Source organism: Zosterops lateralis (assembly GCF_965231275.1).
Source record: "Zosterops lateralis genome assembly, chromosome: 7".
NCBI classification, from domain to species: Eukaryota; Metazoa; Chordata; class Aves; order Passeriformes; family Zosteropidae; genus Zosterops; species Zosterops lateralis.
Window position 1 is genome coordinate 22,557,930 of NC_139767.1, and position 27,228 is coordinate 22,585,157.

The 27,228-nt window shown below is 48.5% G+C and overlaps 2 protein-coding genes across 3 annotated transcripts in view; one reads left to right on the forward strand and one right to left on the reverse strand.

Annotated features, from left to right (window-relative positions):
• SLC4A3 (solute carrier family 4 member 3) overlaps positions 1 to 5,630 on the reverse strand; it is a 33,532-nt gene extending 27,902 nt beyond the window's left edge. Inside the window, exons 1-2 of the mRNA XM_083865172.1 lie at positions 5,574 to 5,630; positions 585 to 725 (exon numbers count right to left, since the gene is read on the reverse strand). Coding sequence (XP_083721298.1) covers positions 585 to 638 — 54 coding nt within the window. The 5' untranslated portion in view covers positions 639 to 725; positions 5,574 to 5,630. The remainder of the gene's footprint in view (positions 1 to 584; positions 726 to 5,573) is intronic.
• Positions 5,631 to 5,956: 326 nt separating this feature from the next.
• Positions 5,957 to 25,293, forward strand: STK11IP (serine/threonine kinase 11 interacting protein). 2 transcript variants are annotated; one of them, XM_083865646.1, is made up of 24 exons: positions 5,958 to 6,041; positions 6,145 to 6,347; positions 8,383 to 8,457; positions 8,683 to 8,778; positions 9,695 to 9,802; positions 10,011 to 10,082; positions 11,048 to 11,177; positions 11,347 to 11,450; positions 12,225 to 12,314; positions 13,365 to 13,406; positions 13,906 to 14,073; positions 14,360 to 14,441; positions 14,550 to 14,915; positions 15,104 to 15,294; positions 16,250 to 16,360; positions 17,069 to 17,264; positions 18,670 to 19,161; positions 20,654 to 20,769; positions 20,961 to 21,058; positions 21,239 to 21,417; positions 21,667 to 21,751; positions 22,213 to 22,295; positions 23,812 to 24,038; positions 24,340 to 25,293. In XM_083865646.1, the coding sequence occupies exons 1-24, from the start codon at positions 5,987 to 5,989 to the stop codon at positions 24,478 to 24,480; spliced, it is 3,510 nt and encodes a 1,169-aa protein (XP_083721772.1). In that variant the 5' UTR covers positions 5,958 to 5,986; the 3' UTR covers positions 24,481 to 25,293. The 2 variants fall into 2 exon arrangements, 1 of the variants encoding a protein (XP_083721772.1); XR_014590585.1 differs by lacking the exons at positions 22,213 to 22,295; positions 23,812 to 24,038; positions 24,340 to 25,293 and having other exon boundaries at positions 5,957 to 6,041; positions 21,307 to 21,417.
• Positions 25,294 to 27,228: the final 1,935 nt, after the last annotated feature.

Consider the following 27,228-nt stretch of genomic DNA (forward strand, 5'->3'; position numbering starts at 1 on the left):
TCTCCTGGCCTTTCTTTCCTTCTTTCTTTCTTTCTCCTGAGCAGCTGCAGCTGGTAAAATTTTCCATCGATATAGCTGAAATGCCAGCGCAGAGCTGTTGTGGACTCCTGTGTTTCCATGGAAACAGGAGGAGGCCCAACTGTGACAAATCTGCTAGGCAGAAAGAGGGAGCAAGGCAGCTTTAGCCGAGAGATCCCTCTGTTCGCATCCCTCTTCTTAGCTGTGGCCTAGGAACCACAGCTTCTCCTCTCACCTTAGTGCAGGCGTCCCAAGCCCAGCCTAAATGGAGATAGTCTATTTTCAAGCTGCTTAGCTCCTCCTGTCACTTGTGTACCCTACCCAATGGCACGTGAAGGCACAGGGACCTCACAGAGCAACCTCTGTCCTTTTCTGGGCCACAGTTTGCTGTCTGTGTGGAGAGGATACGGGCTCACGGGCAGCCTCGGGGCACGCTTTGTGCAGACCTGTCCCCGGTAATCGCAGGCTGTCTCCTACGCTGCCAGGACACCAGCCCCGCTCTCAGCCGGCAGGAGCACAGCCCCCGGGGAAGAGACAGCCCCGCTGCTGCTGGATTCCCACCTCACCTGCTGCAAGTCGATGAAGACATCTCCTACGGGAGGGGACTCTCCAGCTGCCATTTTGGTTCAGGACCTAAGGGCCTGGGCAAAATATCAACCCTTCTCTTTCACCGGCAGGCACCCAGCAAACCTGGAGAGTGGCATAACCTGTGGAGAGAGGGCAGGACAAGGGAATGTCGTGGGAGACTGCTGGCCACTGCCCTCAAGCCCCTGGCTCCTGATCCAGAGGTCACCTCATCAGCCCTTGGAGAACCTCCCTGGCATCATGAGGACTGGCCTATCCCCAGCAGTGTGCAGGGACAAGTGACCCAGCCCACACTGCTTTGGCCACCAGCTCCAGCTGATCAGGAATAGATGGGATCCTGTCCTTCTTTGAAAGGTCAGAGGGGCCAATGGAGACAGCAGCTATATATAGCTCCTGCACGAGCTGTGCAAGAGAAAGAAAAGCTTCCTGCTCAGCCACCTCTACAGCAGCACACCTGTACAAAGACAGGGTGTGACTGACCACCAGGGAAAGAAAACGTCGGAGAGATCAGGTGCTGGGAGTACATGCCAGGAGCAGGCAGCAGAGTGGTCCTGTGGTACCTAGCTTTAACTGGACAGATCCCAAAAAAGGCCAGAGGGAACCACAGAGAGAGCTGTGCAGACCACAGAGACAACACAAGGACAAGCAGTTCATCATTCAAATGCCACACACAAAACAACATATTACAGGCAGAGACCAACCTTCAGGCTGCAGATCTGTGCCCTGTCAGCACAGCAGGGCTAAAGGACACACAAGTCCCTGAGGACAGCACAAAGGAACAATCTGCTCAATATCCAGCTACAGGTGAGGAAAGTAAAGAGGTGCCACACTTGACAACGACTGGGATACAGACTAACACAGAAACACCTCTGGTCAAACCATTTACAGCAGCAGCACAGCCTAAGCACCATGGGCTGCACCCCAGCAAGAACTGAAGATGGTACAGAGACTGGCATTGGGTAGACACTTGTCCCCAAAAACTCATCTGAAACAGAGAAGATGTAAGCACATACACAGTGATTTAAACACAGGGAGAAGCAAAGTGTCCTCAGCTCACAGCACAGGAAAAGGGACATTTGTTAAAACTACAAGGGTAGAATACAAATTAATTCAAAATTGGCAAAACACTTCTTTTTTAGTGATGTCATCAAGGAGCAAAAAACTGCAAAGTCAGAGGTGAGCTTGGCCGTCTCTCTGGTAATGAGTTGTATTTATGGCAAAGAAAATTAAGAGAAGTTAAACCCATCTTTCAGAACAAACCATTCTCCAGCTATGAAAGCTTTGGAGTAAATAGTACAGTCTGTGTCCTGGCTATCTGCTAAGGGGTTTCTTACTATCTCATCTGAAGTACCTAGCATGGGACACTGTTCAAGACAGGTGACTAAAACACAAAAGATTGTCTATGGATGAAACCAGTAAGGCCACTTCATCATCCTTTCTACCTTTGAAGATCTCCAGAAGGTCTACAGTCTGCTTACTCTGCCTGCATGAAGAGCTTATTCAAACCAAAAATCCCAGGGCCATCTGTAAGGCAAGCTTTTGAGGAGCTAATCTGACCACTGATGAAGGATGCTCCACCTTCCTAATTATCAGGAACAAGGTAAAACATAATGGAAGAAACCCCTGAAATACACCTCAATGGACTCATCACTAATTTCATCCTCAGTAAGACCTCAAAAGCTCAAGAGAAATAGGCTGCCAAGACAGACATCTAAACAGCAAATGCAGCATACAGTCCATCCTTTTAGTAGGAGGCATGATAGAGAAAAGGTTAATACATGGTACTTTTTCCCCTTTTTTTTTTATTTAATTCAAGAAGAGAGTATAATTCCATTAAAACAAACAGCAGTACATTTGAAACTGAAGGCAGGGAACAATTTAATCCAGTGGGAAGAGCTGGCAGGGGAACCTCACTTTGTAGGGCCATGGCATCACCACTGTTAAAGAAAGGATTGGACATTTTTAAGGAACAGAACATTCACCAACTACAGAGTGACTGCAAAAATGTGTTGCAAACACTATAACTTAGGGAGTAAAAAGATAATAGGGCCTTGGACAGCAGCTCCCATAGAGGGAGAATCCCTAAAATTTAGCCAAATGGTAAAGGTAAATTACCAAAAGAAATGCTAATGCTCAGCTTCACCTCAATGCCATTAACATGCCTTGTGGAGCCTTTGAAGTAAACCAAAAACTATCAGCAGGGTTGTGAAGCAATGTGCTTTGTTTCAGGTCAACCTTAGGTATGTCTGAAGCCTGGCAGAGGTTCCAGGGGTATTTTATGCTCTGGGGAGGGAGGAAACCCACATCCTGGAGAACTGCTGGGTGCAGCATATTCTGCTGATACCAGCTTTGTAAGATGTTACACTGAGTTTAAAACTACAGCCCAACTGCCTAAACGAAATTAAAAGGGAGGGAAAATCCAGCACTTAGTCTTTCTTTAGCCGTCATAGCAGCGCATTCAGAATTATGCTGAAGCTATCACTCTAATGAGGCTGAACAGCTAAAAGCCAGACAGTTGTAGTAGCAGTAAGAGAACCCTGGGGACTTGCTTTGAAATTTCAGAGGGACTGGGAGATACCCATGGGGTTTCCATCAATGCCCCACTCATCACCCTGTGAAAGCAGGATGTGATGTGTGGGCACCCCAAGCCAGTAGGACTTGGGGCCCAGCTCTTGGAAAGCTCTGAAACTTTGGGGGTGAGAGAGAGGTGAGGATGAGAGATGTGTTCTCCAATTCTAACCCTATCAGCTCTCCTGTTTCTGAAGAATAGAGAGCCCACAGCCTGAAGGCATTGCTGCTCCCCTTCGGCACATTCACAGCTGGCCACGGCCACTAGAGGCCACTTGCCCCTTACTCTGTGCCACCTCTGGAGAAAGGCTGGATGGACACCTACTGGGATCCTGCCTGGCATTTTTATCACCCTCAACAGATGGAGTTCAGAGAAGAGCAAAATTTTGCCAGTGGGCCAGAGAGATTGATTTATAAGGAAAGGTTAGGAGCTAATTTTGTCTACCACAATATGGAATGACTAAGATGGGGAGGGGACAAACCCTCAGCAGTCTGAAAAGATCTCAAGGGTGTACAACCAAAGATTATTTTTTTGTCAGGCAGCCCTTCATAAAGAGACTTAAGAATGGGTTAAAATTTAAAATAAAAACTTAAAAGGAGTATTGGAGAGAATTCTGCCAATAAGCACCATGCTACAGTGCCGAGCCTGCCAGCATTGCTGCCTGGGTTGCCATAAGAAGGGCAGAAGACAAAACGGGAAACTAAAAAAACAAACAGCACTAAAGAAAAGCAAATGACTGATACCTTCATCCTACTCTATCTCCTGGTTATGGGGAGTACGTGATTCAGCATTCCCGCTAGAAGTAATTTTCAATAATAGAAGCGTCATGCCAGCAGGCCAGATTCAAAGGGAGGCCAGAAAAATCCACAGCCTGCCAACCTGTGTGCACTCACACCCCCCCACTCTCTCCACAAGCACATCAGTGAACAGAACTGGCTCACATAAATCACCATTACATGTACTGACCATCTAGGCTTAACAGATTCTAAAGGAAAGTGAGCAGGCATGTCCCTGCAATGCTGGCAGCTACAGCATCTCTCACATGTTGCTCACAGGGACTCCAGCGGGGCTCCTCCTCATCCCCAAAGGCTGCTTCACAGGGCCAGTGCTACCCTGTTTTGCTGAGAAAAACGCAATCTGGCACATCTTCGAGGGCCAAGACAGCAGTTCACACTGTCCCTTTGCAATAAAGATGAGTCGGTAACGCTACAGGCAGGCTGCCCCAGCTCCATGGGCAAGGGGCTGCATGGAGACAGCATCAGGTCCCACATCCATCTCCACTGCTCTTCCCTAATCCCTCGGCCATCGGTTGAGAATAATTTAGCTGTGGAGTGTCTAGACTAGGAGTGGATGTTAAGATAGGGATAAAGCCACAGGGGCAAAGCTGGTTTGAGGATAGGGGAGGAGAAGGGACTCTGGCTGATAGACACAGACGGGAAGAGCTCACAAAGGAGAAGGATTAGAGGCCTTGGAAGATTTTCCTAGGAAGAAATACTGATGTGCGTGCCCATGGAGCAAAGGAGCAGGAGGGGTGCTGCTGCATACATCAAAGCATTTGGATGCTACTGTGACACTGACAGCCTCAAAGCCAAACAAAACAAGAGTGGGCTGCACAGCCCCTGCCTCTCCTCTGTCATGGCCGAGGAACACATACACCAGAATGAAAAGGCAACAACACATAAGACAGTAAACACACAAAGTTTTCCAGCATGAAGGTTTTAACCTGTGGATCTCTCCACCACAAAGCTGTGCTGAAATTTGTATTATTACACAAGCACTTTAGAAAGCTTAAATATTTCAACGAATCCTATACTCCACTGAACTACCCTGGATGAACCATCACAGCCATTCACTCCAGAAGCACGGTCTGTTCCGCGACTCTCCCTCATAACAGGCCCTTTATAGGGCACAGACGGGACGGAGCCCGCACGGTCCAGACACACAAACGAGCACACGGAACGAGATTCACTCCAGAACGAAGTGCCAACACCAGACAGTAACAATAAGCCACCTCTCCACTGGACGGCTCTGACAGACACACGAACAGCCGGGAGAGACAAGGGACGCGATCAGGCACTGGGGTCACCGCACCAGGTCCGTGCCTGCCCTGCGAGCCCGTGCGGGACCGCGCCGCATCCCGCCCCGAGCCCCGCGCTGCGAGCCGTGCCGTGCCGTGCCGTGCCGTGCCGTGCCGTGCCGTGCCGTGCCGTGCCGTGCCGTGCCCCGTGCCATGCACCGCCCCGCACCGTGCCATGCCATGCCATGCACCGTGCCCCGTGCCCCGCACCGCGCCACGCATCGTGCGGCACCGGAGCGCCCCGCAGCCGGGCCGGGGCAGGGCAGCCAGGCGGAGCTGCTGCAGCGCGGGGACACCCCACCTCCCGCCACCCCCGGGCCGTACCTCGCACCGCCGGAGCAGGAGAGCCGCCCGCCGCCGCCGCCGCGCCGCGCCCCGGCCCCGCCGCCGCGCTCCGCCCGACACGTGCCGTGCTGCGCTGGCGGCGGGCGGCGCTGCTCCCCGGCCTCCCGCCGGTCCGGCCCGGCCCGCCCCGCCGCCGCTGCCGCCGGGCCGCCGGCGCTTACCGGGGGGGCTGCGGGGCGGGGGCCGGGCGGGGGCCGGGGGCGCGGGCCCCGCCGGGCGGGAGGGGGACGCCGGGGCGGGCTCCATGGCAACCGGATGTGAGCGGCGGCCGCCGCGCTGGGGCGGCGGAAGGGCGCGCCTCGGTAACGCGGAAGAGCCGCGCGGCGGGACCGGCCGTGCCGAACCGGGCCGAACCGGGCCGGGCCGGGGGCGCCGCGGCCTCCCCGCTGCAGATGGCGGCGGCGGAGTCGCTGGTGCGCGGCCTGGCGCGGCTGCTGCAGGACGCCGGTGAGTGCGGCCGCCGCGGGCCCCGCCGGGCCGGGCCGGGCCGTGTGGGTGCCCCCGGTGTGCGGACACTCACGGCCTGGCCCGCCCTTCTCCCTTCCTGCAGGGGACCTCGTCCTGGACGGCTCCAGCACGCTGACGCTGCTCACCTCCACCCTGCAGCACCTCACGCAGGTCTTCGAGCAGCACCTGGGCTCCCGCAACCAGAACCGGGGCTTCGTGGCGCTGCCCTCGCACCCCGCCGAGACGGCCGCCATCCTCCAGGCGCAGTTCCTCTTCGACGTCCTGCAGAAGACTCACTCTCTGAAGGTCTGTACGGGCCGGGGCCCGGGTGCTGCAGGGCAGGCCGGTGGAGGCGGCAGGCACAGCCTCAAGCAGCCTCCTCCGGTGCCCACAGCAGCTCCAAGGGTCGGATGGCTCTCGCAGGGCTCTTGCGGGAGTCACTCAGCACCACAGTCTATAGCTACCTACCTAGAATCAGCCATGCAGCTTAGCGGAAGGTTTCTCGGAGTTGAAAACAAGGGCAGCAGGAGTTAATTGTGTTCTGACCTTGGTAAGGTGTTGTCATTGTTGGACAGATTATTATTTCCTGAAGTGCTTGAGCAGTTCGGGCAGTATCTGGCACGTGAGCACAGCCGAGTGCTCCCGGAGTGAGGATTGATCTGCCCAAGGCAGCCCAGCCGGGGAACTTGGGCACAGGGGTCAGATGTTGTACGCTCTGAGGCTGCTGCTTACTTCAGCAGCCTGGGCAGTGGTTCTGGTTCATCAGTTTCACAGCATGGGATATTTCTAGTAATGTATCCTCATTAATTTTAACAATAAAGGCTGTAGTAAGGAGGCTATAATAAAGATAAAACTGCAGATCAAGGAATTCTTCAGAAAGGTTTTTGAAAGGTGGTATGTGCTACAATGCTGCACATGATTCTGCACTGGGGTGTGCTGGGGGGGGGTAGTAGAGGTGAAAGGAGCCTGAAAGGGAAAGAGGCATTAGCAGCTGTTTTGGGTTCCACAGCAGAGCTCAAAAGGTATTGCAGCTGAGCCCTAAAATCTGTGATGTCTTTAAAAATGTGTTTTCCCGTGAGAGTGGAGTGATGTCAGAATATTGTTGGGAGGATTTTGTAACAGTGTAGTGACTGGGGAGATGGGAGTGAGGCCCAGGATCTGTGGAGAAACATGGGTCTCCTGGCAGGAGGAGGCAGGGAGGATCACTGCAATCAGGAGGATGTTGTGGTGAGTGCTCCTGTTCACTAAAAAATGTGCTCTCTCTGCAACAATCCTATAATGAAGGGGAAGCTGCCCATTAATGTCTGCTAACTGGTTTACTTGGAGAAGTTAATAATTTATATCAGCCTGACAGATTCTTAAGATAGTGGAGGGAGAGGAGATGATCAAGACACACAGCAAGAATGGTGGCTGAAATAAACTTCGCAAAAACTGATCATTGGAGCTTGCCAGTGCAAGCTCTCCGTACAAATGGTCTTGTTCAACATGCAGCATTAGTGCTGGCAGGCAGTGGACAGTGATTCATTCCTGGCAGGGCTGTAGCTGTGGAAGCAGTAGTGGTGATGAGGTCTTGGGATGTCTGTTCTGGACCTGATGACTCACTTCTGCATTAATATATATATAACTGGCAGAGATGGTCTTTCTGGTTGTGCTTTACTGTCTACAGTGGAAGTGGTAACTACTTCATTACTCACTTCAATAGCGGCCACAAATACTGTTTATGCACTGTCTTTAGAAAGCATAAGAAGGTGTTTTAATAAGCTGCTTTATGGTACATGAACACAGCCTAACTGTGCTGAAAGGGCCTGTGGCAGTTCTACAGAATGCAAAGAGGAAGTTTGCAGGCACCTCAGTCTAACACTAACAGTGCCTGGGAGACCAACTGTTTTCCATTGTATCTGCTTGTGATTTGCCTTATTTGGCCTCTTGTGAAATGCACATGCACACCTCCCACCAGTGTGCTAGTTCCACTCAGTTGCTTGATAAACATACCTCCAGCAGTTAGTTTTGTTTTTAGTAGATTTGCTGGTTGTGGCTGACGAGGGATCCAGCTGTCAGACCTCCCAGTGGTGCTGAAAGCAGTGAAGCCATGTGGGCAGAGGAGATGAAGAGGAGTTCTATGAGCTGGCAGATCACATTTGCTAACATGCTGTTCTCTGTGACCTCTATTGTACTATGGATCCGGGGAGACAGTGCCACTACCAGCACTGGGAGAGAGGTTTTAAGAGGTCACCTGAGCTGGAGGGACAGCCTGTTCAAGGTGCTGCACTTGGTGCATCAGGAAGGTGGTAATGCAGCACAAACCAACCTTGACATGAGACTTCTTTTCTCATTTCTCTAGCTCGTTCATGTTCCAAACTGTGTTTTGCAATCTGCTGTGAAGATCTTCCCTTTCAAGTCCCTCCGGCATCTGGAAGTAAGTATAGATGGCAAGAGTGGTTTTGAGTCTTGCTTGTTTGGGTTTTCTTGACTAGTTTCATGGTTGCCAAATGCCTCTACTAAAAACTGGGTAGGCTTTTGTGGCTTCCCTAGAAGGCTAAGACTAAACTCTCACAATACTTGCTTGGGGTAAAACTTGGATCTGCTCCTCCACTGTAATATTTTGATGTATGTTGTTCTTACTTTCTCATCACTGCTGCAGTTGAGGTCTGTCCCTCCACACTGCCTCCGGGGACTGCGATTTGTCTATTCTCAGCTGGAATCTCTAACATGTTGCAAATGTATCAGTACACTGGAGGTGAGTGTCTCTACACAGCTCATGCGGTAAATGGCAAGAGAAAGGCTGTCCTGATCTACAGCTCATCACACAGGGAAGATGTAGGAGACAGTGTTAGCCCTTTTATTCATTCATGTTGTATATGGCTTCATCTTTGTTTCCTGTTCTGGGGTCCTACCTCTGTCTCAGGCAGTGTTGAAGGATTCCCTGCTTGCAAGCAGATGTGCTCTGTAGTCTTCTCTTTAGCATCTTGAGAATTTCTGTCTCTAAATAACATTTGTGTCAGCTAGGTCTGACAACTCTGTGTATCTGTCTGTTTCCACATTCAAGGCCTGCAGCTGGTCAAGGTTTATTTCATTGTACCTCAGCAACCTTTTTATTGTCAGAGGAAATACTGTGCCCCAGTGTCTTACCCGTGCTCTTTTCTGAGCACGGCACATTTCTGAGACATGAAGGCAAGAACTGAGTAGCTGGCTCTGCTGGCCATGGGCCTCTGGGCTTCTTTCTGGGATGTAGAAGCAGACACCTGCTAGAGAACAGGAGCTGATGGTAGGGAGTGCTTTGAGAGCTTTTTTTATCTGTCAGGATACAAGTGCGTATCTTGCTTTTGTTTGAGGGAGGTCTGAAAATGATTTTTGTTAGCATGAATCTTTGTACTCAATGTTCTGAGCCTAAGAAATCTAACAGATTTCATTAACTATTGCCACTTTAGTGTAGGAAACTAAAGCATCTCCTCTTCTTTCTAAATATCTGGCCATGGGATTCCCACCACCTCCAAATATTTGAATTAGAGACATGAAAGTCACTGCCTCTCTAAGCAAGACAAGGTCTGTAAAGCACAGTATATCAGCCACCTTCTAGACTGTTCTCCTGTGTCCATCTGCTTTTACTGTAACAGCGAGTACTCACCAAGGAATGGCTCCTCTCTTCTTCGTAGGAAATAATTTCAGCATGTGGTGGAGATCTGAGCTGTGCTCTCCCATGGTTGGAACTGCAGACTGTGAACTTCAGCTATAACTCAATCACTGCCTTGGATGACTCACTGGTGAGTGGGGGCATCTTTCCTGCATGGCTGAGGAGAAGAGAGGAGATGATCACAGCCAAGAGCCAGGCCCTCTGTTATGGATGCTGCTAGGTCTGGGTGGGAGGAAGCGGGCAGTGTTAATTTTGCTGGCCTCTCCCAGCAGGAGAGGCTTTTCATGCTGTAACAGAGACACTTGTAGGATCTGACCTAGTATCTTTTTGTCTCTCAGCAATTATTGAATGCTCTAAGGGTCTTGGATTTGAGTCACAACAAGATCCAGGATTGTGAACACTATTTAACGGTGAGTATTTTGGACTGACCGGCAGAGTTTCCTCCTCTGCAGAGGATACTGCTAAAATTCTGTAATTGTTGACATCACATTCCTACTAGGTGAGGTATAATTAAAAAAAAAAAAAAAACATCACAGATGTGGTATGGCTTAGAGCTAGTGCTTGCAGTCTGAAAACCGTATTCCTGTATGTGCGATCTGAGTACCACCGTAGCAAAGAAGGCAGTGTTCCTCACCTCTAAGACAGAGAGCTAGCTCTAGATGTCACTTGGCAGTCCAGCATGGCTGAGTGGTAAATGCACTGATACAGGGTACTCTGTGTACAGCCCCTCACAGGGTGGGCACTCTGCTGTGGCCAAGACTTTGCTGTAATCTGTGCAGCAGGTGAAAATTACATAACCAGGCATGGGGCTGTAGAAACTTACTGTTCAGTTTGTTCAAACTGCCAGTATCATTTAGTTCTTGCTCTCAAAAACCAGTCAGTTACTCTAGAAAAGGAATAGTCCATCACAATGGCATGTGTGTTTCTGGGGAACGGCAATGAAATCCGTGCTTTGTCGGGCTAGATCTGCTTCTTTGAAGCAAAGCTATGAAACAGCTTTTTGTGGAGTTGGTGGGGCTCACAAGGTATTCCCCATTATCTTTACAAAGGTAAGAAAGGATTTCTTTTGGTAGCTCACTCCTTTTGCTGAGGCAGGATGTCCAGTCCTTTCCTGTGCTCCATCAAAGTTGGAGAAGAAAGAGAATTGTCCTGACAAATTCTGCAAAGCAGTTAGATGATGCTGAGAGCCCTTAAACAAACCACTCCCAATGTGAACATTGAACTATTCCTGCAGAAACAGTCTTAAGAAACTCACTTGTTGGTTCACCTTGTTGGGATGAAAAAAATGATAGAAGCTAGTGCCCCATCTTGAGTTCAGGGCCAGTCTTTGAAATAAGGTCCCAACTGATCCAATGCTGCTCTTCTCTCTGAACAGACCCTAACAGAGCTAGAATACCTCAATCTGGCATACAACTTCCTGTCCAAGGTGCCAAACCTTGGCATCTTCAGCCGATCCAAGCTGGTGACTCTGATCCTGCGCAACAATGAGCTCGACAGCATTAATGGTGAGCCCTCAAGGGAGAAGCATTTCTGAGTTTGAAGCCTTTGTGTCGTCCTTGAGAATGAACAGAACTTGTAATCTTGGGCACAGCTGTTTTTATTAGGGTTCAGTTTTGAGGGAGATTCCTAAATTATGTCTTCTAGCATACTGATGGCTTCTTGCTTTGTTCACAGGGGTGGAACAGCTTGTGAATCTGCAGCACCTGGATGTGGCCTATAACCTGCTGCTGGAACATGCCCAGCTGGCACCATTGTCCACTCTGCACTGTTTAAAAAAAGTAAGCATAAAGCCTGATGGGTTGGTAGATTAGGGATTTCGTGGTCAGGGCATGCAAGACTTTGTGGTAACCAGAGAGTTTTGAAAGATAAGTTCAACTCTTGAGCATTTAATTTTATTGCAGGAAACTCATGGGGGATCCTTAGACAGATGCTTGTGTTTCAGCCTTCATTTTTAGTGACCTTTCCTCAGGCTAACCTTTTTTCATATATTCATCCCCACTTCCTTGCTCATCTTTTCTGATTTTAACACTATCAAGTTCAGTAAAGATTGTCCCATAATCCTATTGTAGATTTGTATGTTCAGAAAGTCTGAAGGAGTATGGCAGTCACTATAGTGGTTGTGAAAGAAGATAATAGAATTGGAGAGTGGTTTTGGTAGGGACCTTAAAGATCTAGTTCCAACTCTCCTGCCTTGGACAGGGACACACCTCCCATGAGACCAGTTTGCTCAAACCTGCATCCAGTCTGGCCTTGCACATCTCCAGGGGTGGGGCATCAGCCGGTTCACTGGGCCTGCAAACACTTCTCAAGAGTCAGTACTGAAAAAGCTCATAATTACTTACATCATGAGTAGGAGGTACTTTCATCTCCTTCTCTATTTGCTGAACTAATTTCAGGAAGCATTGTAAAAGCCTAGTCCTCTCCTGGAGTGATAACTGTTCCACTGCAAGGATATTTTTTGAAGCAAAGTGAAAGACTGGAGCCTGCAGGCAGGATAGACTGGGGTAGAGAATATTGCTTCTTGTAACAACTTGTCTGTTTCCCTCATCCAGCTGCATTTGGAGGGAAACCCAATATGGTTCCATCAAAATCACCGATCTGCAGCCCTTGTTCATGTGTCTCCCAGGGCAGCCTTCTCCAATGTGAGTATTAGCCACCTGCCTTCTGTCCCTGCTGTTGAAGGCATAGGGTGTTCTACCACTCAGAGGCAAATGAGGGAAAAGAAACTTGCAGATTTTTATTCCAGCTGTGTAACACTGGGCATTGTTTTGTGGTTACTTCTTTGTTTTGTTTTGTTTTACCTGCAGTAGAGTAGTTTAACCTTAAATTTTTACGTGATATGCTGGCCAGCACAGAGTTTAATACTGATCTCCGGCTTGCAACACCTCAGATTTTAATATGTCTTCACTGTCTACTTCTTCAGTTTTGCTCACTAATGGAGCTTTACTCTGTTCCTGCAAGATAGTAATGATGTAGCTGGACTGTGCAAAGAAGGAAGTCACAGTCTTGGCCCGCCTTACCTAAGTATGTACTACATTGTCAGCCATGGGCACCTCTTTGTCTCCTTCACTCTGCTCTCAGCCAGGTGTCATCACTGTTCCCTTACACTCCAGTGCTTAGGTCAGTTTTTGGTAATCTGATTTCAAATAAAGAAGCCAGCAAAGCCAGTGTTCTGGCAATTTAGCAAAATAAACTTACTTGCTAAAAGGGTCAAAGGTGTTCCAAAGCTGGTCTGCCCTTCATACTAGTGACAAATGGCTGGATTCATTGTCTTCAAATTGCATCTTGGAAAAAACTTTCAATGAGCTCAAGTTACTGGAAGCTGTGTGGAATCAGGCTAGAACTAGGATACAGGCTTTGAGGTGAAAGTGAGTACCCTTCAAAACAATTCAAGTTGTTGTAGAATAATCTATTGTACCTCTTCCGCGAACTGTCTTGGATACATTTCTGGAAGTTACAAAGTCTGTAAACAGGAAAATCGCAACGGTCCCTTCTGGCCTCATATGCTATTAGGTCAGGTAGCTACAACTAAAGGAGTGGTGGATAGGCAGGAACAGGGTTGTTTCTTTGCAGTTTTTTTGCCAGGGATCCCAACCCTAGGGTGGCGTGAAGGGGAATAGGAGTCAGCAGAAGTTGTCCTGAGTATGTGCCAGCCAAATGGAATTTGACTGCAAATGGGTCTCTAATTACAGTTCTTCTTGGATGGGGAGCCACTCTCTTCCTCAGATCTAATGGTAAGTATAATTGTTAAAAACTGATCTTACTGGCTTTGGGACTGGGAACTCTAGCAGGTTTTTGCATTGTCATGTGTCCTATTAAATCTTTATGGGCTACCTTAGCTTTGACACAGATCATTTTGTCTCAGTTCATGCCGATTCCTAATAACTGCTGGAACTGGCCAGTGTAATTTATTCTGGCTTATGTAACCTTGCAGGCCTTGGAGCCTTGCCTGTTTCCTCTTCAGATACTGTATGGTACTTGACACTTGAACTACATGTCAGCAAAATAGTTATCAGTTTCCCATCTGCTGTTTTTAAGAAAGACAGAGATTGAATTAAATCAGAGTGGTTGTGATAAACAATTCAAACAAGGGCAGGATCTATTGTCAGTGCTTTGACTGAGATAATGGAAGCTTGGGGTGAGGAGCAGGAAAGCTGTCAGCCTGAGTTGTGGCTTGGTTACCTTGTCTTCCCTTTGTACGCAGGTGGTAATACTCTCTTCTTCTTGCTTTAGCACCTTCCAAGGCTTGTGCAAAGTGTGTCCCAGTCCATCCACACTTCTACCTCAGAGAAGACTGCACTGGACCGCAGCGTACTGGAGAGCTCCTGTGCTGCAGACTTCAGTGACAGCCAGTCCCCATCAGAGAATGTGGCTGTCAGGGTCCCTCGAAAGAAAAACAAGGTCTGGGATTGCATAGCTTCTTAACCATGTGGCTGGCGTGTTGGGTGAAGGGAATGCCTTGATGTGGAATCCTCCTGCAGTGAGCTGTGGTCTGGTACTGACTGTGTGGTTAGTGAGCCTCTACACTGCTGTGTAGGAAGGAATCTTCATATACCCTGACAAGCGTTTCATGATGTGTCTCTACACTGTAACAGCTATAAACCCTTCAGCTTGGCAGAGCCTCTCATCAGGTGCTGTTTTCATTGTTCTAGTTCCGCACAACTACTTTTATCCTATTTTTTTCCAGGGAAAAGTCAAAGTGCGCAGAGCAAGTATTTCAGAGCCAAGTGACACAGAACACGAGCCCCAGACATTACCCCTCTCTGCTGGTGAGGCTTGTTGTCTTCCTTAATAACATAGCAGCTAAACTGCCCACAGTAAGAGGAGTGCTCTGGCCTGGTGACTACTTTCATACTTCCCAAGTTTTCTCTCTGCAGGTCTGGTCCTAGAGCATCAGAAGGAGATGAAGCGCTTGGCCAGCTTCAGAGATCAGTTTGGTGCTGACTGGCTGCAGTACAAGAGACACCTGGAGGAGCATGACCAAGTACCTGTCATGTCCCACAGCCGTTCTGTGGATGAGATCACAGGCACACCTGCTGTAATGGACTTGCAGAGCGAGAGCTCTGACCCAGAGCAAGAAAAGCCCCAAGTATCCCAGGAAGGATCCCCTCCTCCTTTGGATGACACTGCAAAGGAGGAAGAGCCTGAAGTACAGCAGGATGAGCCTTTGGAAGGAGAACAGAGAGGAGAAGAGGAGGCAGATGAGCTAATGCTTGGAGAGGAAGAAGAGGAGAAGGTAGAAGGTAAACACATCCTTTCACTGCTGTGTTTGGGGGCTTAGATGATAACAAGATAGATTAACAAAATGTGATTTATCTCTGAAGCTGTATCATCATGCAGCTTCATCATTCCCAGTATTGTGGGAATGCTAAGGACCTGGGTCCAGCAGGACTACTGCATGTACTGACCTGTATTGTGTCTTGTTTGGCAGTGGACCTGTGCCAGCCAGTGCTAGTGAGCCAAATAGAAGGTGAAGGGGACCCAGAGCCAGACTGGATCTTCCTGCGGGTCACAGCTAAGCATGTGATTGAGGTGGAATTGAAGGCTGCCAGAGTCCTCCACAAGCTGGAGCTGAAATGCCTAAAGAATGTGGAGACCTCTGAGTTGACCTGGAAGAGGATGGTGAGTTACACTTCTCTGTGAGCCTTTGTCATCTTACTCCCTGTGTATGGCAGCATTCTGGATTTGGGCTCCTGTCGAGAATCCTGCAGGTCTTTTCCTAGCTCCTGCAAAGCCTGATTGAGCATCTCTTCAACCCAATGCATGTGTATCTAATGGCGTCTGTATTGCTTAGACTACCTGCGATAATGCAGCAGAAGCCAGCATCAAATCTATTCCAAAGCTGGAATTTAAAGACAATGGCTGGACTTGTTCCAGTATGGAGGAATGAGAGGCTTCTCAAGAGGAACTTAAATTAAATGGAGATCTCCTTCCCATCCATTCCTTGCTGGGATATCACCCTGGCCTTGAAGGACTCCCTGTGGATTGCATTGTTTCTAGAGCAGCACAGAGCCTAGTGTGATGTTTAAAAAGTTCCTGGCAGCTCAGTGGGCAGTTTGCCATGTGCTCTAGGTGCACACTTCAGCATTACCAGCCCTATTTGGGTTTTGTAGTTCTTTAGAAAGGGAGTTTGGAAATCTCTTTTTCCTTGTGGTGGGATTTTAACATTCAGTCTGTATACAACATGTATACTTGTTCACAGGTTTCTCTAATTCTGTTTTCTGTAAAAGCTCTAACTCATTTTTAAACCCTGCCCCTCTGCCTTTTTGAATGTTTGTGGCTTGATATTCTTCTGAAATGCCTTCATGAAAAGGTGTTTTGTTTGAAATGCTTTGTTTTAGGCCTTGAAAATTACTGTTGTAAGTTTCAAGCACTCATGCAATTTTTCAAGTACTCAATGCAAGTGTTGTCAGCACTTACTAGTTTTATATTTGTTTATTTATTTCTGCCCATTTTACCAGACTCTCAAGCTGTGGAGGGATGCTTAGGACACTAAATTAAAGTGCTTGTGTTTATACGCGAATGTAGTCTATGAAAGCTCCCTCATCCTAGAATGAGTGTTTTCTGTCTCCTGCAGGACCTGGAGCGAGTTTTCCCTGTCCTCACGTTGCACTTCAGCTACATTCGCAAGGACCGGCAGAAGCGCAAATATGTGGTGCTTGACGACTGCCCAGAGCAATGTCTGCAGGTGGGGGAGGCTTGGGGGGGGGGCAGTGTCACTGCAAGACACTGAATTCTTCCAGTCAGCATAGGGCTACTGTTCTCAGAGCACGTGAGCACCTGCTGCCCATGTCTTTTTGTTGGGATTTCTTCTTCTGCACAGATGACCTATGGAGGGGCCCGTGAGCTTGGCCATGGGCAGTGGAGCTCCTGTAGCATAAACGGTGCTCCCAAGGAGAGAGTCTTGCAGTTTTCTCCCTCTTGGGATGAAAAGCTTGTAGTCAAACTAGTGATCATTACTTGTGGGTATGCAATGTAATGTTTTGTGATGCTGAGCAAGCTGGCCTGTGCTTGGTCCCCTGGACAGTGAATGTCAGTGCTATGTCCACACAGCTGCTGTAGGGACTCTGGTCTCTAGTTCAATCATTTCACTCAAGATACTATTTAAGAACATTTAAACAAGTTGTTAGAGACAAGACACAAATAGTTGGGACCTTTGAGATCAGAGTTCCAGAGGGAGCCTGTCAGTATGTAGCTATCAGGCGCAGACCTGCAAAAACAAGTTGTCCTGGTCTTCTGCACTGAAGCTCCATGCCCTTGGCAAGTCTTGCACCCCTAACACTCTGAAATGCTATAGTGAGGCATGTGAAAATACTTGTTGGTGTCAGAAGCTTGATTTTATTACAACAATCATAGCTACCTGACAGCATCCTTTTCCCCATGCTGCTATTTTTAGTGTATCCTTGAAGTGTTGTCCCCAGCTGTTGAGGAGAATCGGCGAAATCAGGACCAAGAGAAGGGATCCATGAAGCTCCAGTGCCTGAAATGCAAGCAGGAGTTTTCACAGTCCCTGGGCCCCTGGCATCAAGGTTCCTATCCTTCAGAGCTTGGAGACACCAAAATCCTGGAGACCCTAGTTGCCTCAGATCAAGGTAAGCTGTGGTGCCCAGGAGAAGGATGTTTGCTAATTAATACCCAGGCAGACTTCCAGAGTGGCAGCTGCGGTGCGGAGCATGGAATGTATAGGAGATGTGTTGACTGTACTGGAATTTAAAACCTATTGTGGGATAAACTCTCACTTGGCCTACTTGGACTGAGAAGAGCTTGCCTTGTTTTCTAGCAGGAATTAGCCACTGATTTAAGGTTAAGCAAACAGTACTCCTGTTCTGGGTGGCCTGGGGGAACACAGGGGTGCTGGAAACTGGACTCTGGGAGAGGACTTAAAGGTCATGTAGTCAGTTCTGCCACAGAGACTTTATTTGTTCTAAAGAGCTTTTGCTAAAGGAAGCTTCCAGGGAATCTGCATCAGTATTTCAGGTAAAACTTTGGCTGTTAGACATCAAACAAACAACCAGAACCCTAATCTAAGTCTCCCTGTCTGTGATCTTAAGCCCAGTCTTGCTCTCAATTTGGAGGAGCAATTTATTCCTTTCTTTGTACTTGAGGGCCATTGTTTTCCACCAGAAACTCTTCCTGGTTTCTGTCCTCTAGACTAAATAAGCTCAACTCTCTAGATAATTTACTTGTCAGTCATATCTTATACACTGAGTTTCTTGCGGGTCTTTGTACTTTTTCCCATTTGCCCACATTTTTCTTTGTCTGTTTAAAACTAGATGTGGTATTTCAGCTGAGATGTGGCTAGTCCTGAGTAAGCATCTACTGATTGATGTGTTTTTCAAAGCTCAGTTTATTATTCAAAGTGGGGAGTGCCTTAGCTGAGAAGATGCTGTTTGACAAAGCATCCTGGGATTGACGTACTGCAGTGAACACAGGAGTGCTGCCCTGGCTGCAGCACCTTTCTCCACCCCAGGACACTTTCTTCTCCCTGCCAGAGTAATGGGAGTCCCATGATCCAGCTGGGAGTCTGTTCTGGTGTGGGTGAAGGGAGCAACAGGAATCAGGGTCAGAAGGGATGAGGACAGCTGGGGAAGGGCACAGCATGCTGGGGATGGAGGTGGCTAAGGAAGATTAGATTGACTGGTCATGAGCTCGGGCTTCAGAGGTTATATGAGCATTTGCAGATGTGAAGTGGAGGAAAGTCATGAGCCAAAGCCCTGATGCAATTTCAGTTGCAACCACAGCACACAATGGGCACCCTAAATCTGAGCAGAACTATTTCATGTGGCACTGATCCAGAATTTCTGGTTGATTTGTGAGGGGAGGTATGTAGGATATGCTTCTGAACAAGTTGTTCAACAAGCTGCTCAAGTCAGACTGTAACTATTCTGTACCTTGAAAAGGGAGGGTTCATGGTTTGCAGAGGAGGTGGGGGGAAGTAAAATCTTGCTGGGGAGAGCTGTTCTGGCTTTTCTTTATATCTTACAAAATCTTTCACAGGTCCTGCAGCAGCTGGTGAGCCCATAGCCTGTCCCAATTGTTCCAGTGACCATGTGGTCATTCTGCCTTCAGAGAAGTGCTCCAGCACACCTCTGCTGCCTGGTGCCGACAGCACGAGTGAGGACCTGTCAGACTCAGTGCTGGAGGGAGGCAGCCAGCAGGAGGGCCCAGAGGAGACATCTGTGCTGGCCAGTGAGAGCGGGAAGTTCTACATTGGTGAGGAGGACAGCTCGGAGATAGACACCAGCAACAGCGCCAGGACCCCGGAGCTGAGCACTGAGCCTGATGGCACTCTTCATCCCACCTCCCATGGATCAGATGGGGGCTATGGGAAGGAGCAGGGCATGAAGAGCCAGTACTTGTCCCTCAGCCACACAGACACCAACGGGGGCAGCCTGATGGGAAGCTACCATTACAGTGTTTCTCGGGGGCCCACTCCGTCTCCACTCTCTTTGAACTCTGAATCTGAGGAAACGTGGAATCTCAGTCCTTGTGAGTATGAGGAAGCTGTGCAGGGTTTAGGGGTGTTGACAGCTTGTTGCTGGCTTTATCACTGGTGCTTGCAGGGTACACTTCCTCCTGCTTAACAGGGAAGGGAGACATCAGGTATGAGCAGCCATAAACATATGGTTCTTATGAGCAGAGATTTTCATTCCCCTCTCTGTTAAATCCTCATGCCTGAAGGTAGGAGAAGTGAGTCAGCTCCTAATACCTATTATTGCTTAGACTCTGAGTAATAGGGTCTTGTTCTGGAAGCTGCATTGCTCAGTTACAGACACACTGGGTTCCTGTGGCATCCATGAGCTGCCAGCTGGAGCATTACCTTTGGAGAATAATATGCACAAATTCTCTTTATTTATTCTTTGGCTAAGTGCAGTGTGAGGCTGGTGTGCTAGTAGGCGACTCTGGTTTGTGGATCTGCAGTTGCTTGTGCTTTCCTCACTTTTTTTGTGAGCTTCAGATGACAAAACCTGTCCAAGAGACTGCATGCTGGCTGTATGAGGACTGTCATGCAAGACAGGAGGTCCACAAAAGATTTTTCTGAAGGACCTTGGATTTCTGATGTAGCAGACTGCCTTTATCTGGGTATCAGCTTGTGATTTACAGAATAACAAGTTGGAAAGGAGCTGTGGAGATATCTGGTCTAGCCCAGCAAGTGACTCTACTGCAGCTGAGTGTAGTTCTGATTTGCAAACCTATTGGTTTTTTCATCTATTGAGGTTTCCCCCAGTCCTTCAAGACTGGTGTGCCTCAGAAGAGGAGTCAGTGTAGAATCACAGTTTTAAGGTTGCTATGTTTAGTCTTGCACAGTTGAAGTATGAGAAATAAAGCAGTCTCTTTTCTGGGGTCAAATTGCAAGGTCGCAATTTAAAACTGAGCCTATGGAAAGTTCCTGCTGAGGGCCAGTTGGTTAGTGTAGTGTTTCTGGTGGAGAACAGGCTCTGCTGGGAAGTGAGAACTCTTGGGTGATACTGTGGCTGTTGTATAAATTATTTGGTTATACAGTTTCATGACAAACCTAATTATACTCTTCAGCAGTTTTATTGGTGTCTTCCTCAGGCCCCTTTAACCTTGCCTCGATCAAAGTCAGACTGAAAAATTTGACCTGAGCTGACACCAGCTGAAATAAGAAAAATCTTTCTGGCTTTGTGATAAAGAATTGCCCTCCAATTTGCCCTTGCCAAATCCAGCAGCAAAGCAATGTCCTTCTGTGACTAAACAGCCAAGCACAGTTTGAAGCTGGCTTAGACCAAAGCTTTGTATCTCTGAAAAAGTAGCAAGTGTTGGATCAGTGAAGTCCTCTTTTATCTCCACATGGAGACCTGTGGCCTGCAAAGCCCTGTGTTTGGCCCTTTGTCTTGAGGAGACTCTTGATGGAAGCAGGTGTGCAGAGGAGGTGACTGCTGCCCTGGTGTGTGTCTGCATGCTTGGGCAGCCTCTGGTCAGTGGACAGAGGGTCACTGCTGCCCCTTGCTCTCCTCAGCTGTAAACAACGTCCTGAACACGAGGGACTTCCGGTCAGTGGATCATCGCCTGAAGCTGTACCTGGACATGGAAGTTTTTGAGGAGAATGCTGAGGAGTTCCAGTGCTTCCTCAAGGTGGGTTCCCACAGCACCACTCCTACAACTCTTCAGCTGTCCCTCTTGCCACCCTGTGAGTTCTGCACTGAGGTGGCACTTCAGAGACAGTGGGATGTGAAGGGAGCTGAAGAGTTTTTGAGTCTGGCCTTTCTGTGGATGAGCTGTCAAGGGGCAGGCTAAGGTTATGACCCACCCTCTGTGTGCTCTAGGTGGTCGTGGTGAAGTTTGGCCGGCAAGGAGAGTTCCTCTCAATCCTGGTTGCTTCTGATCTCAAGATTTATGTGCTAGAAGTCACTGGAGCTATCAGGTGAGGACCTGCAGCAAGTCTGTGAGTGCTGGGTAGTGCCAGCCTGTGCTAGCCTTGCTGCCCTTACCCTGGAGGGGTGGTGATATGCACAGGCTCTTCTGGCAAGCCCCCTGCTGCAGTCTGATGTGGAAGAGGAGATGGGGCAGCCTGCTGCAGCTGAGGGCTGTGCTCTGTGATTAGGGGACAACCTGCAGACTGGCTGAAGAAGAATGACTCTCACTACCTGTCTGATATTTCTCATCTGGAAGTGGGACTCTGCCACCAGAGCTTGCGAATGGAGTTTGAGAACCCAAAAACTTCCTACAACCTGCTGATCCGGAATCAAAGCTGCTGTGACCAGTTCCTGCAGACCCTGACAGGTAAGAGTAAAGCAGTAGGAGGATGAGGAAGAGGATCTGAAAGATTTGTTCTTGGGGAACTATCAGGACAGCTATTGTTGGATATATGTTGGAAATTAACTTCTGGACAGCTCAGAAAAAAAGCTGGGAGAGAATCGCACTGGCAGCATACCTTGCAGCACCTCTCTGAACAGTAGAGAAGTGTCCTGAACTGTTATGTACGGCCCTTGGGTTTGCAATAAAAGACACCTGCCTTCTCCCCCTCTTTAGATCTCATGCAAGAGCTGCCTGCTAAGCACAGGAGTAAGGTGAAGGAAATCCCCACTGTGGAAATGAATCCCCAACATTGGCTGTGGTAAGAGCCTGTGAACAGTTGAGATTTCAGGTAGAAAGGGATGTCTGCTTGTCCAGCAGACCCTGGGAAGCATGGTGGTGGAAACAGGGTAGCACAGAAGGAAGCACTACTGGAGTTGCAGCCAGGCCTGTGTTACTGGTTTAAAGCAGCTGTCTCAAGTGCCTGCTGCACAGAGGGTGAACAGGCAAAGGGGTGTCATGGACTGAGCCAGGCAGGGCAACTTCAGCTCTTCTGGAGGAGCCTGAGCAGGGTATAATTGAGGGAGAAAAATTGGGAGGCAGAGGGCAGCCTTCCTATTTGCAAGAAAAATTTGGCTCCTGGCTGGCAAGGTGGTAGTCAGAGGACCAGGAGAGGGAGAACTTTGCATTATATGGAAGAGGACTGGGAACAGTAGCTAGTTCACATCAAACCTAGACTGGAAACAGTGCTTCCTTATCAGCCCACTGTTGTATCTCCTCCAGGCCTCTGCTAGACTCCAGGACCACAGATTCTGCAGCTGCAGATGACACGTGTTTCTTCTACCTGCTGGCCTACCTGATCCAAGGTACAGGAGATCTCAGTAACCAGATGTCCCACACGTTGTGCTGTCTGCTTACATGCTTACAGTCTGGGGGAAAAGAGCTGTGCCTGTTGTCCAGCAGTGAAATGGGGTGGCGGCATGGATGAGGACTCTTTTCTAGTGTTGGGTTGTGTAGGACAGCAGCATACTTCTGTACATCCAGTGAATCTCCCAGAACTTTTCTACATGTAAGTCTAGGCTCTAGGGAGCAGCTGGTCTTGCACACCAGTTTTGGTGACAGCTTGAGAAGCTAGAGATTATCTGAGGGCTGGATCATTGCCCTGATCTGAGGGAAAGATGAGGAGTCATAAAACCAGCTGGTTTGTGTGAGTTGCTGAAAGGCTCCTTCATTACTGGCTCCATCACTTCTGGAAAACAAAAGTAGGTGTCCAGAACCTGAGATGATAAGGGAGGAGCCTGCTGGAGCCTTTCAAGTTCTGTTCCAGGCCTTGCTGAGGGACAAATGTGTTAAACTTGGGATTTGAGTCTTCAGGGAACAATTCCAGTGCCATCTCAGCTTGGGACGCTGAGCTCTTAATCACATTCTGACCAATTTGTTACAGCTTTTGCACCCCTGGGGACCACTAACCACTGGGGAGGTATGAGAGAGTGAGGATCAGAAGGAATCTGTGGGAAGTACGTTTATTGGTATCCTCAAGCTGAACAAATAGTATGTGGGAGGGAGAACTTACAGTGCATTTTTCTTACTCTGCAGTTTTCTCCTCTTTTAGAGCATGGTGCCCAAAACTGGACACAGTCCCAGCTGAGATCTCATTACCAAGTAGACAGGATTAATTAAACATCCCATTTCTGATAGTCCTACTAATTCCCAAGAGTGTGATGTGATGAGAAAAGCAACATACTGCTACATTAGCCTGTGATCCCCTGTGACCTCAGCCAGTTTTGCTAATGTTTCCCTATTACTGTGTATCTAACTTACTCCCAAGTTCTAGTGCTTTTAATTTGCATCCATTAAAATAGCTGGATTATATTTATGTTCCCTAAAGTTTATCAAAACTACTTGCCTTCCTCTCATACTTATGACGCATCCCAGCTTGGTATTAAACTTTATATATGTGCTCTCTGTTTCACCCATCAGATATCTGCAGCCAGACAAATTCAGGCCGAAAAAGGCAGCCTTTGAGCTGCAGCTGCTAAATTTTAACTAAGGAGTAGTAAAATGTTGTTTAAGAGGTCAAAGGACTTGAGTGACTTCTCTTGCCTCACTTGAGGTCATGGGCTGGACATGCTTTGCTGGGCAGTGGTCTTTCATATGCAGTGGTCTTTCATATGCTCCTGCAAGAAGCTTGGATAAGCTGGTCAAGCCCAGCCACATTTCAGTGCCCTGGTCCCCTCTGCAGTCAGGAAGCTGGATAAGGTTGTTCACCCAAGTTACTGCTGCTGTAAAGGATTTCCCTAGGGGAGGAATGGAGAGCAAAGCTGGTTCTGTGGTGACTCAGGCTCTCAGCAAAGCTTTTCTTATTCCCTAATATCCTTTTAGGGGCATCTGCTTTCCCTGTGACCCTGCTGAGTACCCGAAGCATGCTATTTCTGCTGGAGGAGAATCACCAGTGGCAGGTGCAGCCCTCCTTGGATGAAGACCATGAGGCAGAAGTGCGTCCTAGGAGCAACATCCAGTTGAAGGAGAAGCAGCCAATCACCAGTATTAGCAATATCATAACCTATCGCCTCTGTCCTTGTGACATCAAGCTGATGCTTTACGATGAGGTAACTGGGAGATAGTCATGGGGTCAGGATGCTGGGGGCTGACTGTGCTCAGGTCCTGTTCCTGCAAGAGTATCTTGGGGCTGTCATCTTCCATCCTAACTTAGGGCCCTGTACCACAGAGCCAGGGGAGCACAGTGGAAAGTCATGCAAGGAACACGAGTGCTGGCAGCAGAGAGGGAGGAGGAGGTCACAGAGGAATTAGGAGGAGCTGGCAGCTGTGCTGGGGGATGGTGGCTCAGGGCTGATCAGTGCCTCTCAGGCCAGTCTGTTCATTCACCTCCTTCCCTTTCCTCCCTGCCAGGTACTGAAGCTGGAAAGCACTTGGCACATCCGCACAGAGTGCCCTGAGCTCCTGGTAGAGCTTGTGGAGTGGATCCGTGGGCCCTGGGAGGAGATGTTCTCAATTGAGCTCCGGAAGGCTGTGTATGAAGCACTGGAGTGAGCCTGGTGGCTGCAGCAGGCGGGACTTGGAGTCAAGTGCTGCTGTGCCAACAATGGTGCACAAGTGTGTCCCACTCTCAACTGACCTTGCTGTTCTGCGGCCTCTGCTTTCCACTCTACTCTTGCCCCTGGCCCTTTCTGGTGAGTAAGAGGGGAGCACACGATGGTTCAGACTGCACAGTCATTTATTTGCACTGGACTGGCCACAGAAGGAGAAGGTGGAGAGTGTTCCTTGTAATAGTGCGTAAATTACCCAAAGGCAGTCAGGTGCCATTTCTGGCAGATGCATTTGCTGCTGCCTTAGCTGTCTCTAGACAGCTACCATCATATGCTGATGACTTTTTTTCCCTCTCCCTCCTTCTTGTCCATGGTTTCCCTAAAGCTACCTGCTTCAAACAGGAGCCTGATTGCACAAGGAGATGAAGCATGTTGTACACTACCCCACAGAAAGCCCTTACCTGTCTGCCTGGTGGGGCATGGCTCAGTCTGCTGCTGTAGTCTTTCACTGTCACTGGGAGGAAGGAGCCTCGAGGTTCTCAGCACAGAAATGTGTTGCTCATTGCTTAGGGGTCAGGACCTTTATGGGCACCAGCAGGTATAAGCGAGGCTTAGGCTTTTCTGAGCAGTCCAAAAGCAAGAGTCTATTTTAACATGAGTTTTACTATTTTCTATTGTAATAAAAGCTTATATTTATTGAATTGTCATGTTTTCCTTGTTTCATTCTTTTGCTGTGCTGTAATGTCTTTCTAAGGGCTTCCATACTAGCTTTGCTGCTGCCTCAAGGGTTCCCTAACATGTCACCAGGTTTGAGCCATTCTCCCCTTCCTATTCAGGGTGGGTGCAGATGGGCTGCTAGGCTAATCTTCTCCCCCTTCCTGGCTTATAGGGAGCAGCAAAGGAACAAGATTTAAGCAGGATTAGATTGACACTAGGTACAGGTTGTGGTGTTCTCCTTTGACAGTTGCCCACGGGTGGGGATCCTGTGGCCATCCAGTGCCAGCATGCTGCTTACTGGCTGCACAGGCCCTCAGAGGCTTGCCTCTCTCAGGAGCTGTTGTGGTGTGGCTCTGGAGGTGGGAGTGCCTGCCTCTAAGTTCTTTCCAATACGAGGCTTTACCTTGTCTCAACCTCTCCTGCACTTAAAATGCAGCTCAAAAAATGCTGCTGCCTGGCCAGGGCTTTGCTATGTCTTAGTCTCTGCCCCTGCCCAGTAGAGAGCAAAGATAGATACTGTGTGTGGTGTTTTGATGCAGTTGAAGCTCCCTGTGGGGGTGGGCAGAAATGGACCTGTTACATTAAGGTGCTGATAGGTGGGATCTGATACCATAAGTAGGGACCTTTGTTGATGGTAGCTTTTCCCAGAACAGCATCTCTGTTTTCCTATGAATATTCAGTCCACTGCTTCAGGGCAAGTTTTCTAACTGTTCAATCCTGAGTGATGAATCTGTATTTTATGTCAATATGATCTTGATTTTTATAAAGACGTGCATTTAACATTCAGTGACCTGATGCCTATTTTCTTTGGATATTGAATATGGCAGCTATTCACAGTAGTCTCTATAACATTTATGCTTTCCACATGCCCAGAGTTGGTGTTTGTGGCTTCAGTTTCTGTCATCAAGAAAACAGCATGGACTTGGCCCCACTGCATCCTGCTGCTTCCCTGAAAAGATGCAATAAAGTTTCCCTTCCTGCTTCAACCCATCTATGCCATCCTTATAGCCTTAGGAGAGCGGGAAGTTCAATTTCCATCCTGGGTCTGAAGGCCACTCTTTCTTGGGGTCACTGTACTATTGAAGGTTCTTCTGTCACTTCCAGAGGCAGTTGAGTTGCTGAAGGCCCTCAGTGGCCAACATTTTTATCTGGCCTTCTATAGACTTGATTGCCAAGGTCTGTACTGTCTGTAGGCAGATGTCACAATTCATCCCACTTTCTCAGATCCTAAGTGAGCTCAGTCCCCAGCTTTGTCTGGGGGAAGGACTCTGAGAGAGCTGAGCCAGTAAACACCAGTAGGGTTTAATGTCTTCATCTTGCCATTTAAGGAGCTTGTGTAAGTTCTGTCTTCACCTTCTATAGTTGCATTTTTCACAAACAGCAAAGTCAAATTTGGAATTACTGGACAAGCCTGTTGATGTCTCTTCTGCTCAAGCTGATTCCTTGAGAAAACTCATCCCTGGAACTTGCTTTTCTGATCCAAGCCAAGTTGCATCTTTGCTACTCCAGTATCTGTTGAGGGGGCTGACAGAGTGTGAACTGCCACAACCAAAGGTTTTGGTTGTGTTTCTGTCCACAGCTCTTCCCTTGGTCCCGTTAACAGCTCCCTGCTTTTCTGCATTCCTTTGGCTGCTGTGCTGACAGGAAAGCTCACATGCACTGCCGCAACCTGTCTCCTGGCTCTTCATGAAACACTTGCTTTGTTTTTGCTTAGCATTTTCTCCTGGTTATTACAGATTAACCCCTTTTTGGTTACTCCATGATCACAAATGCTTTGCTGTAGGGCCTCTTGCACTTGGTGCAGTGATTACATTAACTGGTCTCCTTGCATCAGCTGGGTGTGTGCAAGGGCTCCCCTGACACACTCCACCATCCAGCACTGCAGGCATCCCACTGATGGCTGTGTGGGAACTGGGGCTGTATAGGACAGCTATTGTTTGCAGAAATGTGGAATATATATTGAACCAGCTGCAATTATCTTCTGCCTGTCTCAGTTTTGATTACGCAGTCCCCCAGCTTGCTCTTAAACAATCTG